The 14,193-nt window shown below is 32.6% G+C and overlaps 1 protein-coding gene across 1 annotated transcript; it reads left to right on the forward strand.

Annotated features, from left to right (window-relative positions):
- Positions 1–273: 273 nt before the first annotated feature.
- LOC134723021 (protein crumbs homolog 1-like) lies at positions 274–14,193 on the forward strand. The gene is made up of 12 exons (XM_063586653.1): positions 274–341; positions 1,390–1,588; positions 4,148–4,239; positions 5,240–5,320; positions 5,704–5,788; positions 6,581–6,592; positions 7,191–7,292; positions 8,364–8,378; positions 8,839–8,940; positions 12,609–12,727; positions 13,284–13,383; positions 13,959–14,193. Exons 1-12 carry the CDS (start codon positions 279–281, stop codon positions 14,168–14,170), a joined length of 1,182 nt encoding a protein of 393 aa, XP_063442723.1. The 5' UTR covers positions 274–278; the 3' UTR covers positions 14,171–14,193.

Raw genomic sequence — 14,193 nt, forward strand, 5'->3', positions numbered from 1 at the left:
GATAGGTAAACATGAATTCATTTGTAATAATTATATATCACTCGTTTAAAAGATAAAAAAAAAAAACCAAAAAAACAACAACAAAAAAAAACCATCTTTTGAACCATGTGCTCTCAATGAGGCTATTATTGAGGATTATTTGAAAGATGGACACAAATGGAAGCATTGCGTATGATTAACAAGAGTGACCATCGCAGCAAACATATCACATTGACCAAATTGTATACACTGTACACTGTACGTATTGAATATACATCTTTTAACTTTAGATCTGCAGCATGAGAAAGTATGTTACATATGACGGCCACACATTATTTGACTTGGGATGTAGTCTTCCTGAGGTAAAATATGATGTTTATATGACTTGATAATAAAAGAACATAACACTTGGCTTCCCTTGGAGTCATATTTATGCGATGGAGATTTAAAGTTCATCGCTATAAATCAAATATTAACCGTCGTAGATATAAAATTCATTGCTGTAGATACAAAGTACAACCCCGAAGATCTCCAGCGCTGCATATGTAGACTCTTCGATGCATAAATATAAGGAGAATAGCACTGGAGATGTAAAGTTAAGGATAAAAGATCAATCTCTGTAGATATAGATTCAAGCGTTGAAGATTTAAAGTCAAGGAAAAGAGACGTAAATTCAAGCTCTGGACTTATCACCTTACAATTTCGTGCACAAGATGCATGTTTCATTTACATTAGACCCACCAGAGGCGATTCAGTCAAAACATCAGGAAGATAAAAATAAATACAAACTTGAAGAACATTGATAATACCGAATTCTCAAAATGTATGCACAATACTGGTAAGGTTACCTATGCGTGGTGTTAAAAAACTTTAAAAGTGTTACAAATATCTTCACATTTTATTAAAAGTAGATTAACACAAATATGCTGACCACTAGGCTGCAGATACATTCTTGAACGAAAAGGTAACCAACAGTTTCCTTCAACCCAGTTATTTTAAAATTTATTAACTATACCTGGCTTATGTGCGTTTCGTCTGCATAAACTCAACAGTGGTACTGTAATCAAAGCATTAGGGAGCACAATCTAAGAATAGCTGCGGAACTCAAAAACAGCTAGATATGACTTGGGTAATTATTCGTAAAGTTTATGCTCCTCAAGTAATTTATCTCGATTCTAATAAGACGTTAAAAGCAGATGAAAATTTATTAAGAACAAAAGGTTGAAAGGGTTGTAAAACATATTAATGAATATCTTGTAACTGATCTTCCAACTTGGTCTATTAATTCATAATGACATTTGAAAACAAATCGAGTTCTTTACAGCAACCTAAAATTAGATATGATATATAATTTTGAAATAAATATGTATATCAATACATGATCATTAATCATTTTGTGACTTTAAATAGTCAAATAAGTGCGGGTCTTCTGGGAGCATAATTTTTGGAAAGCGAGAAAATGAAAGATTAGACAGTAACTCTACAAACAAAAACCAGAATGTGCAACACCTGTCAGTGAAGTCTCGATCTCTGACTGGTGAGAGGGATATCTGTAACCAATGTTGTCACTCAGATATTTGTAATGCTGGCTCACTCTGTGGAACGACAGGTAAGTAACTCTCTTATCGCATACAAGGAAAATAGATATAAGAAGATGTGTTATGAGTGACAATGAGACAACTCTCCGTCCAAGTCACAATTTGTCAAAGTCAACCATTACAGGTCAAAAAAGTAAAATCACAAAAATACTGAACTCAGAGGAAAATCAATACGGAAAGTCCATTATCACATGGCAAAATCAAATAACAAAACGCATCAAAAACGAATAGACAAGAACTGTCATATTCCTGACTTGGTACAGGCATTTTCAAATGTAGAAAATGGTGGATTAAACCTGGTTCTATAGCGCTAACCCTCTCTCTTTAATAACAGTCTCATCAAATTCCGTTATATTGACATGATGCGTTAAATAAACAGTCACAATTAATAAAATAGTCAAAATATAGGTACATCAGTCATCATCGCATAACAATTTTAAAAGGGACAATTTAACAGAACACAAAAACATCTATCTACGAACACATGGATTGACTTGAGTCTCTGACGTCATAAAATTTGTATACGTCACATAAATTTGTCGTTCAATGTGCATACAAACAGTTTTAAAATTTAGCAATGTAAGCATACAGAGTTAAAAAAAATCAAAAGTATGTAAGAACAAATTAAAAAAATAGACCGAGATTTAAACTAGTCCAAAAGTTAAAGATAGAATTTATGAGAATCCAAAAATAGTTAATTCCACTACGCGATTGAATGATTTTGACGTTTGTGGTTCAACGTATATAGTAATTCATAATAGAAATATATTATAATGAAATATAATAGACCAAAATAATACTGACGGGATCTTTTAAAGTACAGAGTCACGTAATAATAACAAAAGAAATACAAAGAGTCGCATATACAAAACAAACCACAAAAAAATGAAAGCCAATACACACACATTGACGAGATGTATAAGTACCGAGCCACGTCAAACGGATATCACATAAAACCATTCGACAGTAAAAGTAATATTAATAATAGAACAAAGACAAATGAAAGAACAGTAAAACATGTTGTTAAGATGATAAACAACATCAGTACGCGGAATCTATACATCAAGACCATCGTGTATTATTTGAGAAGTTGATACGGAATATTTATCAACAAGGTCTTGGTACCTTCCGATGAACTTTTTTAGAAAAAGGACGAGACGTTCTTTGACATACCCCTGGTTCATCAACTTTCTACTCAGACACTGATGACATTTTACAAAGTCTGAGTAGGAGCTGCAAGCTCTTGAATATCGAATAAGTTGGGAAATATATATCCCATATGCAGGTAAAGTTGGTATGTTGCTACTAAGGTGGGGGAAATTTATGATTTCAAAATTAAAATCGTCTCGTTTGTCATAGATTCTGGTACTGAGATGACTGTGTAAGTCAAATTCGAGATATAAGTCTAAAAATGAGGCGGAGGAAGCGGTGTCTGTTGTTTCTTTAATCTCTAGTTCTGTATATGACTGGATCAATGGAACCCAATCAGAAAAGTTCGGATAGTTTATGGAAAGAACATCATCAATATATCTGAAAGTGAAATTAAATAATCTGGCTTCTTTGATCCTCTTGTTTTGACAAGTGTCTGGAGGAACTCCGATTCATATGATAATAAGAAGAGGTCGGCAAGAAGAGGCGCACAGTTTGTTCCCATAGGAATGCCGACAATTTGTTGGAAAAGTCTACCTCCAAACTCAACAAATATGTTGTCGATAAGAAACTCCAGCATACTGACCACTTGTTCTTCTGTGTAGCATATTTTACCTTTTTGTTTGTCACTATTAACGAAATATGCCTTAGTTCGTCAAAGTACGGTATGAAACACGGAGCCTTTGCCTACACCGACATCAAGATATACAGGATCCCAAGAAATGACTAGGGTAAAACCATGCAAACGGGTAAACCAATGGTCTACTCTATATAAAAAACGAGAAACAGAAACACTAATGAACCAAATCAACAATTTACAACTACTGAACAGTAATAAATCTATTTTGTTGAGATGCATCAGATATTTTTCTACATCTCCTTTTCTTCAAATTAATATTTTTTCGGAATGAAGATAAGTTATAGCTATCTGCTAGAAAATAAAATTTGTACCATAGGTTACCTTTGTTTTGATATTAAGAAACTGTTTTCGTCTTTTGTTTTTGAATAATACCTCTGAACTCTGACTTAAACAGCTGGTGATTTCATACGTATTCTTAGTGAGAGGTTTAGCTAGCTATTAAACCAATTTTATTCCACCATTTTCTACGTAAAAATATAGCCTGTACCAAGTCAGGATTATGACATTTGTTATCCATTTGTTTGATGTGTTTGGGCTATTGATTTTGCCATTTGCCTAACGACTTTCCGTTTATAATCTTCATCGATATTTGGTCTGTTTGTTAAATCACTTTATTCTAAAATCAAAATGAAAATTTCCATGTTATGTAAGAATTGCTTTCACTCATATATTTAACAATCCATAATTTATTTGTATACAGAGACAATGTTGTTAAACCTTAATTATTCTCTTATAAACTTACACTTTTCTCGGAATAACAATGGTTATCATCATATTTCAGCTTTTCAGCACACTGGAACTTTGTGTTTCGCATGTAACTATGAACAAGATCCTTCCAGCTGTAATGATATCACCCTGTGTGGCTCTGGCGAGGTTTGTTCGAGTTCTTTATAGTTTCAAAGCATGTTGAATTTTCTAAGTTTGCGTTAACCTCTTTACTATTCAACTTGTCTAAACTGAATGTTTTGTGTTTCATGATATTGAAAGAATTTGTTTTTGATATGAATATAATAATGTGTTCCATAAAACTCAAGGGTATAGACATGTTTCAATTTCGTAATTCATTTTCATAGTATTGAAGTTTATTTCATAAAAGTGGTTTTTTTTTATGAAACGCTGATCAGATTAATTCATTCCTAGCAGAAATGCCCGTACCAAGTCAGGAATATGACAGTTGTATATATCTTTTCGTTTGGTGTGTTTGAGCTTTCGATCTTGGTATTTTATTTCGGACTTTCGTTTTGATTTTTTTTTGGAATTGCCGCAGTTTTGTAATTTCATCTTGAAGACAATACTGCTGTTGAAGTTCTAGTACCGGAACATATCACCAACTGGCAATTAACAAATAGTCAGGGCTATTGACATGATTATCACAAACTTTTCAAATACTATTCGGTGGTGAATAAAGAAATTATAAAAGTAAGGTTCAAACTCTCTCAGGCAGCATTACATACAGCTTTATGAAACAACCCATCTCATCCAGTTTTCGCATTAGCGTTCGTTGCTATTTCCTATTTTAGACAGACACAACCTTATGAGAATACAAAGAAAAGTTGATGAAAAAATGTTGCACACACATGCAGAAGTCCAAGTTATAGAGAATTGAAAGTTACAATGTTCACATTTCATATCTCCTTAAGATTGATATTGATTCTACAATACTCAGTGTGAAGACATAATTTTTGATAATATAATATGTATCGAGAATGTAAAATTCTTGAAAACCATATGATTCCAAGTGATAATCTGATGACATCATTTTAACATATAAACTTTCTAGTTCAGTTATCTTAGTCAGTGAAAATGAATTACTGTTTGTATATGCTACTGGGGTAAGAAACTTTGGAACACATCGTTTCTTGATATTTTTCAGGAATGTTTTGTACAACAGCATCCCGTTGGTCTTGGGCAAACAAGTGTAGCATGGACATCTTCATGTCGACGAAAAGACGTGGTAACCATTTTACACTCATAAGTATTAATATTGACACCTTAATCAATATGCTTCTTTTAAAATGCTGGATGTTTGTGACGAAAAACAATTAACTATAAACATTGCCAATATTTTTGGTAGACAATTTATCACTTTTGTATATTTTTCTTTGAGACAGGTACGTTTTTGGTTTTATTTCATGCATACAATTTAATTGAGAGTTTTCAGCAAATATGTTTCAAGTGAAGTCATTCAAGTGAAATAAATACTCTTTTAACTTCAGCAAACATGTGCAAATGAACGTGCTATAGTCTCTATGAGTGTACGTATTACAATGTAATTGAAAACGCTTACATTTGACTTATACTATTGGCATGTTAGATAATGCATATCACAAATTGCAGTGTCGCCTAATTCATCCAGTTCATGGACCTAAATGTACGATTTCCTGCTGTGATTGGGATCTTTGTAACAGAGAGTGTGGAGCAGGTATATTTAGTGATGATTGAAAATCATTTATATTATTGATAATGGTCACGATTCCACGACTGCAACACATAAGAGACAAAGGAACATACTGAATTCAAAATTGTTATAAACATTAAGTATTATTTAAATATTTAAATACGATAAAATAGTTAACTTGTATATAAATTACAAGACCAATAAAATATATGTACCTGTGTCGCACTATGCAGTTACTGAGATAACATATGTACTGAATAATCACTAAAAATCATTACAGGCAAGACAAAACATGTTTTGAAAATTTCCTTGTACAATGAAAGTAACGGTTGTAAGATTCCAAATTATATCCATAATCAAGTTGCCGAAAAAAAAATATAATCTTTCCCACTCATTGAAACCAAAACTTCAAAGTCAAAGAGCGGTTAAAGGTCTGATTCACCGTTAACCGCGTATTTGAATATATGAGATACAGAATGGAGATATTGGACACCATGTTCAAGAACTAGCAACGACACCAAGACAAACAAAAGTAAAACAACAGAACATAGAAGGCTAAAGATGTTATTTGAGTAACAAAAATGAGATTCACTGCTAAATAATAACCCCTTTATATATGGAACAATTACATCCTTATATGAGACTGAAAAAAGTACCTTCTATCTTGAATTGTACCCATTTTTTTTCATTTTCAGGACTTATTTCTTTTTAATCACTTTTCAAACTTCAATGGTAAAGGAATCTCATATACGATTTACAACATTTTAAACGATAATGAGTATGTTGTATTGTAATGACAGATTTGTTTTGTTTCAGTGCAAGTTAACTGTAAGTAAAAAGTCACAATACAACAGCCGTCCCATTTAAAAAGAATTAGATGACGATTTAAATGAAATAGTTGGATGAATTGTTACCTGTAGTACAGTCATCCAAAAAACTTCTATACAAAAAATAAAATTTGTAACATTATTTTATATTCTAGACACTACACTTTATCCGACATAGCTGTATCTCAATCAAGAACTTTAAAAGCATTGCTATAAATGGTTATCTTAACAATTTCGCACCCTTGTTATTGATTTTGTTGTACCAATTAACATTTTAAGTAGTTCATTTTAAAAGTTCTGAAACCAAAAACAATCGTACAAAGTACAGCATGCAACTGCTACGATATGGTACAATACTACCATTTCAAATTTAAGATGATGAGAGGGATATTAGTCAAATTTTTGAGACCATATATTTATATATATTTCTATATAAACATGCTAAATGAAATAAAAGAAAAAGTTACCATCAAGATTAGTTTTGTACCAGTTAACCTTATTGATACACACTATTGTTTCCTGTCAACTTTTTTGTCCATTTTGCAATTTAAATAAACTCATCATAGATACCAGGATTGTTCCTTTACATTATATAATAGATTGCAGTCCGAATCCATGTCAACACGGAAAATGCGTTAACAACATTGCTGGATATACCTGCGCATGTCTGCAAGGGTTTACTGGTCTTACATGCAGTACACGTAAGTATACACATTATTATATGGAAATTATTTCATCTTCACCACTACACAATAATCTCCTGAAATAAAGAAATGCATATCAATTTGTTTTGCATGCATTGTAGCGAAATGTAGAAATACCCATTCATTCTATTATTATGAACAAAAACGTTTGCAAAACATCAATATCATTTCGAGAATCACATAAGCAACACGACGGGTGCCACATGTGGATCAGGATCTGCATACCCTTCCGGAGCACCTAAGATCAACCCTAGGTTTTGGTGGGGTTCGTGTTGTTTATTCTTTGGTTTTCTATGTTGTGTCATGTGTACTACTGTTTGTCGGTTTGACCTTTTCATTTTTCGCCATGGCGTTGTCATTTTGTTTTAGATTTATGAGTTTGACTGTCCCTTTGGTATCTTTCGTCCTTCTTTTAAAGTGTATGTTTAAGTAAATCAGAACAATGGCATGTCAATGTCGTAACTATAAACCATCCTTAAATATAAATGGACTCATTATTTTAACTTCAAAATTATGCATAACCTGCAATATGTGGAAAGCAACACTTATAGTGGCAGTAAATATAACTTCCGGTTCGAGCACATATACATAATTAATTCATTCGATGAACTTAACCGTACATTTTTCTGCGTCTGGTCATTATTTCTTTACATTATTTTAAATATCGTATCACTGAATTCCTATAAAACTTCATTAGTCTAAGGGACACTCAACTATGCGTTTACGATAAGGTCTTGTTTTGTAAATATTTATTTACTTGTATATCTTGGAATTCGTTCTGTGATATAATTGATATATAAATTAATATGACAGCTATATTTTACGAATTCATTTAGCCCCTATCTGTAGCTTCATCTTCCCTTAAAGGCAGGGTGCATACCAGAGAGGCATCAAATTAGAAATTCGTGAAGGCGTGTTATTCACTCATTTATATTTAAAGTGTACTTGTTTTTCATTTCGTCTTCATTCTTTTCCCTTGGATAACTCAGTTCATCACGGCTTGTGAACTTTAAAGTAACCTTGGTATCATTCACAAAATTTATATATGTTTCCTAATTTAATTTACAGGTGTTGTAATAGATCGTAAGTTTTAAAATATTACTACTGTTAAACAAATTTTGAAAATTCGATGATGTAATTACCTTGCCTAACATATATATTAACAGACCTGTTATATTACTAGTAGATCACATCCATTGTAAGTTGTATTTAGTCACTTTCGAGAGGTCCAATTGATTGATTTATATATGTCTGGAGTATAATATTTTTTCTTTAGTTACAAATTATGATACCGGTATTAGATTGCGTAAAATATAGCAAGTACCAATACTTAATGAATATATATCATTTGAAATAAAGGAACTTGTGACTGGAATCAATGTTTTAAAAAGACAAGAGGTACAAAAACGTTTAGCTTGTGTACTGTATTTCCGTATTTCCCGAACATGTGTTACTACTTGCCTCCATCTTCCTTTCTATTGGTATGGAGTTTCAGAATGTTATGCTTTGATATATATTTCATTTTTGATTTCACATAATCTAGATTGCAGTCCGAACCCATGCGTTCATGGTACATGCAATAATAACCTTTATGGATATACCTGCACATGCCAATCAGGATATACTGGTACAACATGCAATTCACGTATGTATCTTTCTCATTTTATGTAAGAAGTGGATCTTCCATAACTGTATTAGATACCTAAACTACAAAAGTGTCCTTACAAACAACGGTATACTGCTGGGTCTTTCAAGTGCTTCACGAAACCTCTTTCTAAATTATCAACATCAATTTTATCAGAAATCAAAGACGGGCTTCAAAGTTATTGTGAAACTGCCTATTCTAGAGATGGCGTGAATCAGATGTGGATACTTAAAAATTCCAAAGATCTTTTAGAATACATTTAATCTAACTCTCTTTCATCTTGTAACAGTATTAAATCATTTGACTTTTCTACTCTTTACACAAGTATTCCACATTCCAAACTAAAAGACAAATTGAGAGAGTTGGTATTGCTTTGCTTCAGAGAAAAGAATGGCCAACGTAAATACAAGTATCTTGTCTTAGGGAGGAATAAATCCTACTTTGAAAAGGATCACTGATTCAAACAAAAAATTCTCTGAAACTGATATTATCAAGATGCTTGATTTCATGATTGACAACATATTTGTTTGTACGTTCGGAGGACGTGTTTTTCAACAGACGGTCGGCGTTCCAATGGACACAAACTGTGCCCCTCTACTTGCCGACTTATTTCTTTATTATTATGAGGCTGACTTCATGTTGGAATTTTTTAGGAAGATTGATAAGAAGTTAGCAATATCCTTTTACTTTACTTTCCGCTATATGGATGATGTTCTTTCACTAATTAATTCAAAATTTGGTGCCTATGTGGAACGCATCTATCCCATCGAACTAGAGATAAAGGATACTACAGATACAGTTAAATCGGCCACATATCTTGACTAACATCTACAAATTGACAATAAGGGTCGGTTGAAAACAAAACTTTACGACAAAAGAGATGAGTTCAGCTTTCCAATTGTGAACTTTCCATTTCTAAGTAGCAACATGCCAGCAGCACCTGAATACGGGCTATATATCTCCCAATTGATACGATATTCCCGTGCTTGCATTTCCTATCATGATTGCTGCTCACGAGGAAGCTATTAAACCAAGAGTTCCAAATGGTGAAGTTGAAATCATCTCTTTGTAAATTTTACGGACGCCATCACGAGTTAGTTTGCCGTTATGGAATAACCGTTTCACCAATGCTATCGGATATGTTCCTTACGTCGTAACTACAATCCCCTTCCCTTTCATGAATATGACCTACCGAATTAGACAATTTACCGGGGTCACATAAGCAACACGATGGGTGCCACATGTGGAGCAGAATCTGCTTACCCTTCCGGTACACCTAGGATCACCCCTAGTTTTTGGTGGGGTTCGTGTTGTTTATTCTTTAGTTTTCTTTGTTGTGTCATGTGTACTATTGGTTGTCTGTTTGTCTTTTTTCATTTTTAGCCATGGCGTTGTCAGTTTGTTTTAGATTACTGAGTTTGACTGTCTCTTTGATATCTTTCGTCCCTCTTTTGTGTTGTATTGGTAGTTTTAGTTTCAACGGCAACCTTTAATGAACCAAAAAGTAAAAAGTAGTATGATTATGAGGTTATCACTTTTAAGAAATAAAATACTGTTTTCGTAAGCTATCGAACAAATGGTACTGATTTTCAATTTCAACATTCGCCCACTTTTGAGAATTTTTTTTCTTAAAAAGTATTACTTAACATATTGAAATCTCGCATGAACGGAATAATTCTTTACATTTGTTCTAGACTTTCAATTGTATTCAATTTATGAATTTCCAACAGCGGTATACTACTGTTGCCTTAAATGAGACTTTCTGAATTTCTCAATAAAGACTATTTGTAACATACGTCCTCTTGTTGGACCTTTGACATTGGTAAAAAATAATGCACCTACCTGACTGTAATCATGAGGTTAAAATAAAATTTATTTTTGTAGCACCTTTCTGTGTTTCAATTAGTAAATAATCTTATCATAGATACCAGGACTAAATTTGATATATACGCTAGACACGCGTATCGTCTACAAAAGACTCATCAGTGACGCTCGATTCCCAAAAAGTTTTAAAAAAGCCAAATAAAGTACGAAGTTGAAGAGCATTGTAACCCATTTGACATTATTGACAATCTGGTTATATGCATGTTTGAGTATTGAAATGAAACTTGAAATTTTCTTTCGTTTAAATTTAGTGAACTTTGTACTAATATCATATCATTTTGATTTTTTGTTTTTTAACGCCACTTTTTACCACCGCTTTGAGCTATTTCGAGGCAGTCAGTTTTTATGTGTTGATCAAGGTGGAGTTCCCGGAGCTTAAAAAACACCGACCTTCGATAGAAAAAACTCATATGACTAGTGAATTAAGATTGGAGTCGTCTGCTCCCGAAAACGATCGATCTCACAATCCGTGTGTTACTGGCTAGTGATTAAAATAATAACTACTTGGCCACCGCAGCTCCAATACCATATCAAAGCAAACGCAAAAATTTAAAAAACTTGAGTTAAAATTGGCTCAAAATGGTACAATGATTCTATTTTCTCAAAACAGTACTAATTACATACATATCCGCTCTAATTCACATGCAAGGATGTATTTGAAGTTCAATATATCTATGGTAATGAAACATTTTATACTTAATAAGGTTTATGTTTGGAAAGAAGTGTAATGCATACATATCATAGATATTAAAATTGAGTTTGTGTTCAAATTAGATATTTCATATAAGTATTAGTGTAATATGGTGAGGATATACTATTATTATGGTACAAATAGTTTATATTAATTTGATGGTAAAACTTCGTAAAATAATCACTATGGACAAGAGATGGCTTTATTATATATAGAATAAGAAACAATTACATCTAACTTTTAAGATATAGGCTTTATACCTTTCAATGCTTAGATTCTGACGAGATTGGTAACATTCCTGTATTAAAATCGCCATTACATTTAATTTAGAAATTATAGATGAACAAAGGTTCAGCTACCCAGGGCAAAGTTGGTCTAGTTTGATTTTACTATTGCTTTTGATAAATAGCTTCTTCATATTATAGTGCTTGTATATGTTATGCTTCAAGTTAGGATTGAGACTATGCAACGAATGCAAATTCTACTTTTAACGTTGTATAAGTGCATTCCCATCATATTAAAGATCATACTATAGATATGATAGTAGTAGATAAGGCCAAATAAAAAAGTATACGCGTTTATGGCATGGTCCTCTACCTACCCTTATTGGTATCCTCTATCATAAAGTTGTTTTTGACCATTTTTGATTTAGCACTATTAAGGTCATCATTTTGTTCCAATAGACCCAATTCCAAAAACACTATCAAAATTCCTACCTACCTCCCCCTTTTTTCAGCATGTGACAGTAAATGCACATACTTGTTTTGTTTTGCCCAATGGTTGTTCTCCATAGCTTTTTCCACAAATGTATGTTTTTGTTTTTGTTTTTAGTACTAAAAACAAATGTCTGTTTTCTCTTCTTATATTTGCACATACTTTTTAGACTAGTTCCCCTGTCTAGATCAATTCTATATTACATATATGCATATTTCATATCTATTTATAGAACAATGTGATTTTATATAGCGGGATCCCAGTCTATTTACTTTTTTGTTTGGCCTTATATTTGTTCTACATAACACATAACATCAGATCTATCTTGTTTCTTTGTTTTTTGTACTTAAAAAATGACTGTCTTTTCTTATATTTGTAGATGTCGTGCAGCCGCCATTATCTGGTAATTGTAAAAATGGCTGGGAGTATCTTTATACTGGTAAATCTCACCACTGTTACTATTTTAGTTCATACGTATTGTCATGGGATAGCGCCGAGGTAACTGATATATATATTCCGTCATTTTGTATTTGTTAAAAAATATATTCAAAACGACATTATTTATGTAATTATATTCAAGTCCGTTCCTGATAACTACGTTGACTATTTGTTATATGTGTGTTTGTGTTAAGCATCATACTTGTTGGGATGTACAAGTACCCTGCCACGTCCACGTCTATATGTAGTATTTGTATTTTTATCCATTTGATGAGTTAAGCCTTTTTTCAACTGATTTTTATAGTACATTCATATGTTTTACTGTTACACCACTGTTCTAGGTTAGGGGAGGGTTGGGATCCAGCTAACACTTAATAAAATCATCAAACATGCATCAAATAACCCATGGTTCAAACTATCAATGAAAGAACACGTATATGGAAGCAAATATTACAAGTTTGAGGGATAAATATGCAATGAAATAACGGATAAAACTAATTTATGGCAACGCTTTATTCAAATATAACTTAATCGCAATATATTGACATGTATTTTATGAATTTGGCGCCAACCTAAACAACTTAACATTGAAATTATAATTTCGTATCTATTCTAGTCATGGTGCAGAAGTCACGGTGCAAGACTTGCAGTAATAAAAAGTTCTACTGAAAGTCGAATGCTAGCGTCAAAAGCCGAGAGAAGTCATACTTCACACGGTAAGAATAAGAACCAATTACAATGCTAGCGTTACAAGCAAAGAAATTCATACTTCACATGATAAGAATAAGAACCAATTACGATGCATAACGTCACAAGCAGTGAAAAGTCATACTTCAAACGGTAAAAATAAGAAACAAAATAGTCCGACTGCAATGCAGATCCCTTTTTAAAGCTTTCTTACAAGAGTCTGTTAATATTCCCCTTATATATACAGTAAACCAACTTGTTTTTCGCAAAAACACTCTTTTGCGTGTAGCCTTTACTATCCGAATTCGCGGCTATTAAATATCGCGATTCAAATTAAATGCATGTAGTTGGACAAGGAAAGAATAAGGTACTAAATTTTCTCGACGATTTATCTTTAAGTCATCTTTTCTTCACGCTAAAGTTACACATTATTTTTTCTTGTACATTTTATGATCATTTATTGAACACTTTTCTTTCAGCGACGATTGTATGAAACTAATTTAGCTCTAAATGTCTGAAATAATTACAATTTCGATTTTAGTATTCATAAATGGTATTCCTTTTTTATAACAAGGCTATATTTGAAATGATTTTCTTTCATCAGGATGGTGGATTGGTGCAACAGATAGAAAAAGGGAAGGACATTGGGAGTGGACAAGCGGAGAATCAGTGACACATTATACTGACAACTGGCATCAGGGAGAACCAAGTAACAAATATCACGACGAAGACTGTATGGAACTAAAACAGCAATTTGGTTGGCAGTGGAATGATGAAACATGCAGTACTGAACATTTGTTTATTTGTAAACATTAAAATGTTTCCCTCTGTTTCCCTTA

Source organism: Mytilus trossulus, chromosome 6 (genome assembly GCF_036588685.1).
Source record: "Mytilus trossulus isolate FHL-02 chromosome 6, PNRI_Mtr1.1.1.hap1, whole genome shotgun sequence".
NCBI classification, from domain to species: Eukaryota; Metazoa; Mollusca; class Bivalvia; order Mytilida; family Mytilidae; genus Mytilus; species Mytilus trossulus.

Excerpts from the sequence above, each read along its gene's own strand:
- LOC134723021 (XM_063586653.1), top strand. The coding sequence starts at position 279 with ATGAGAAAGTATGTTACATATGACGGCCACACATTATTTGACTTGGGA. Across the intron at positions 4,240-5,239 it reads CCCTGTGTGGCTCTGGCGAG|GAATGTTTTGTACAACAGCA; the intron begins GTTTGTTCGAGT and ends GATATTTTTCAG. Across the intron at positions 12,728-13,283 it reads TGTCATGGGATAGCGCCGAG|TCATGGTGCAGAAGTCACGG; the intron begins GTAACTGATATA and ends TATCTATTCTAG.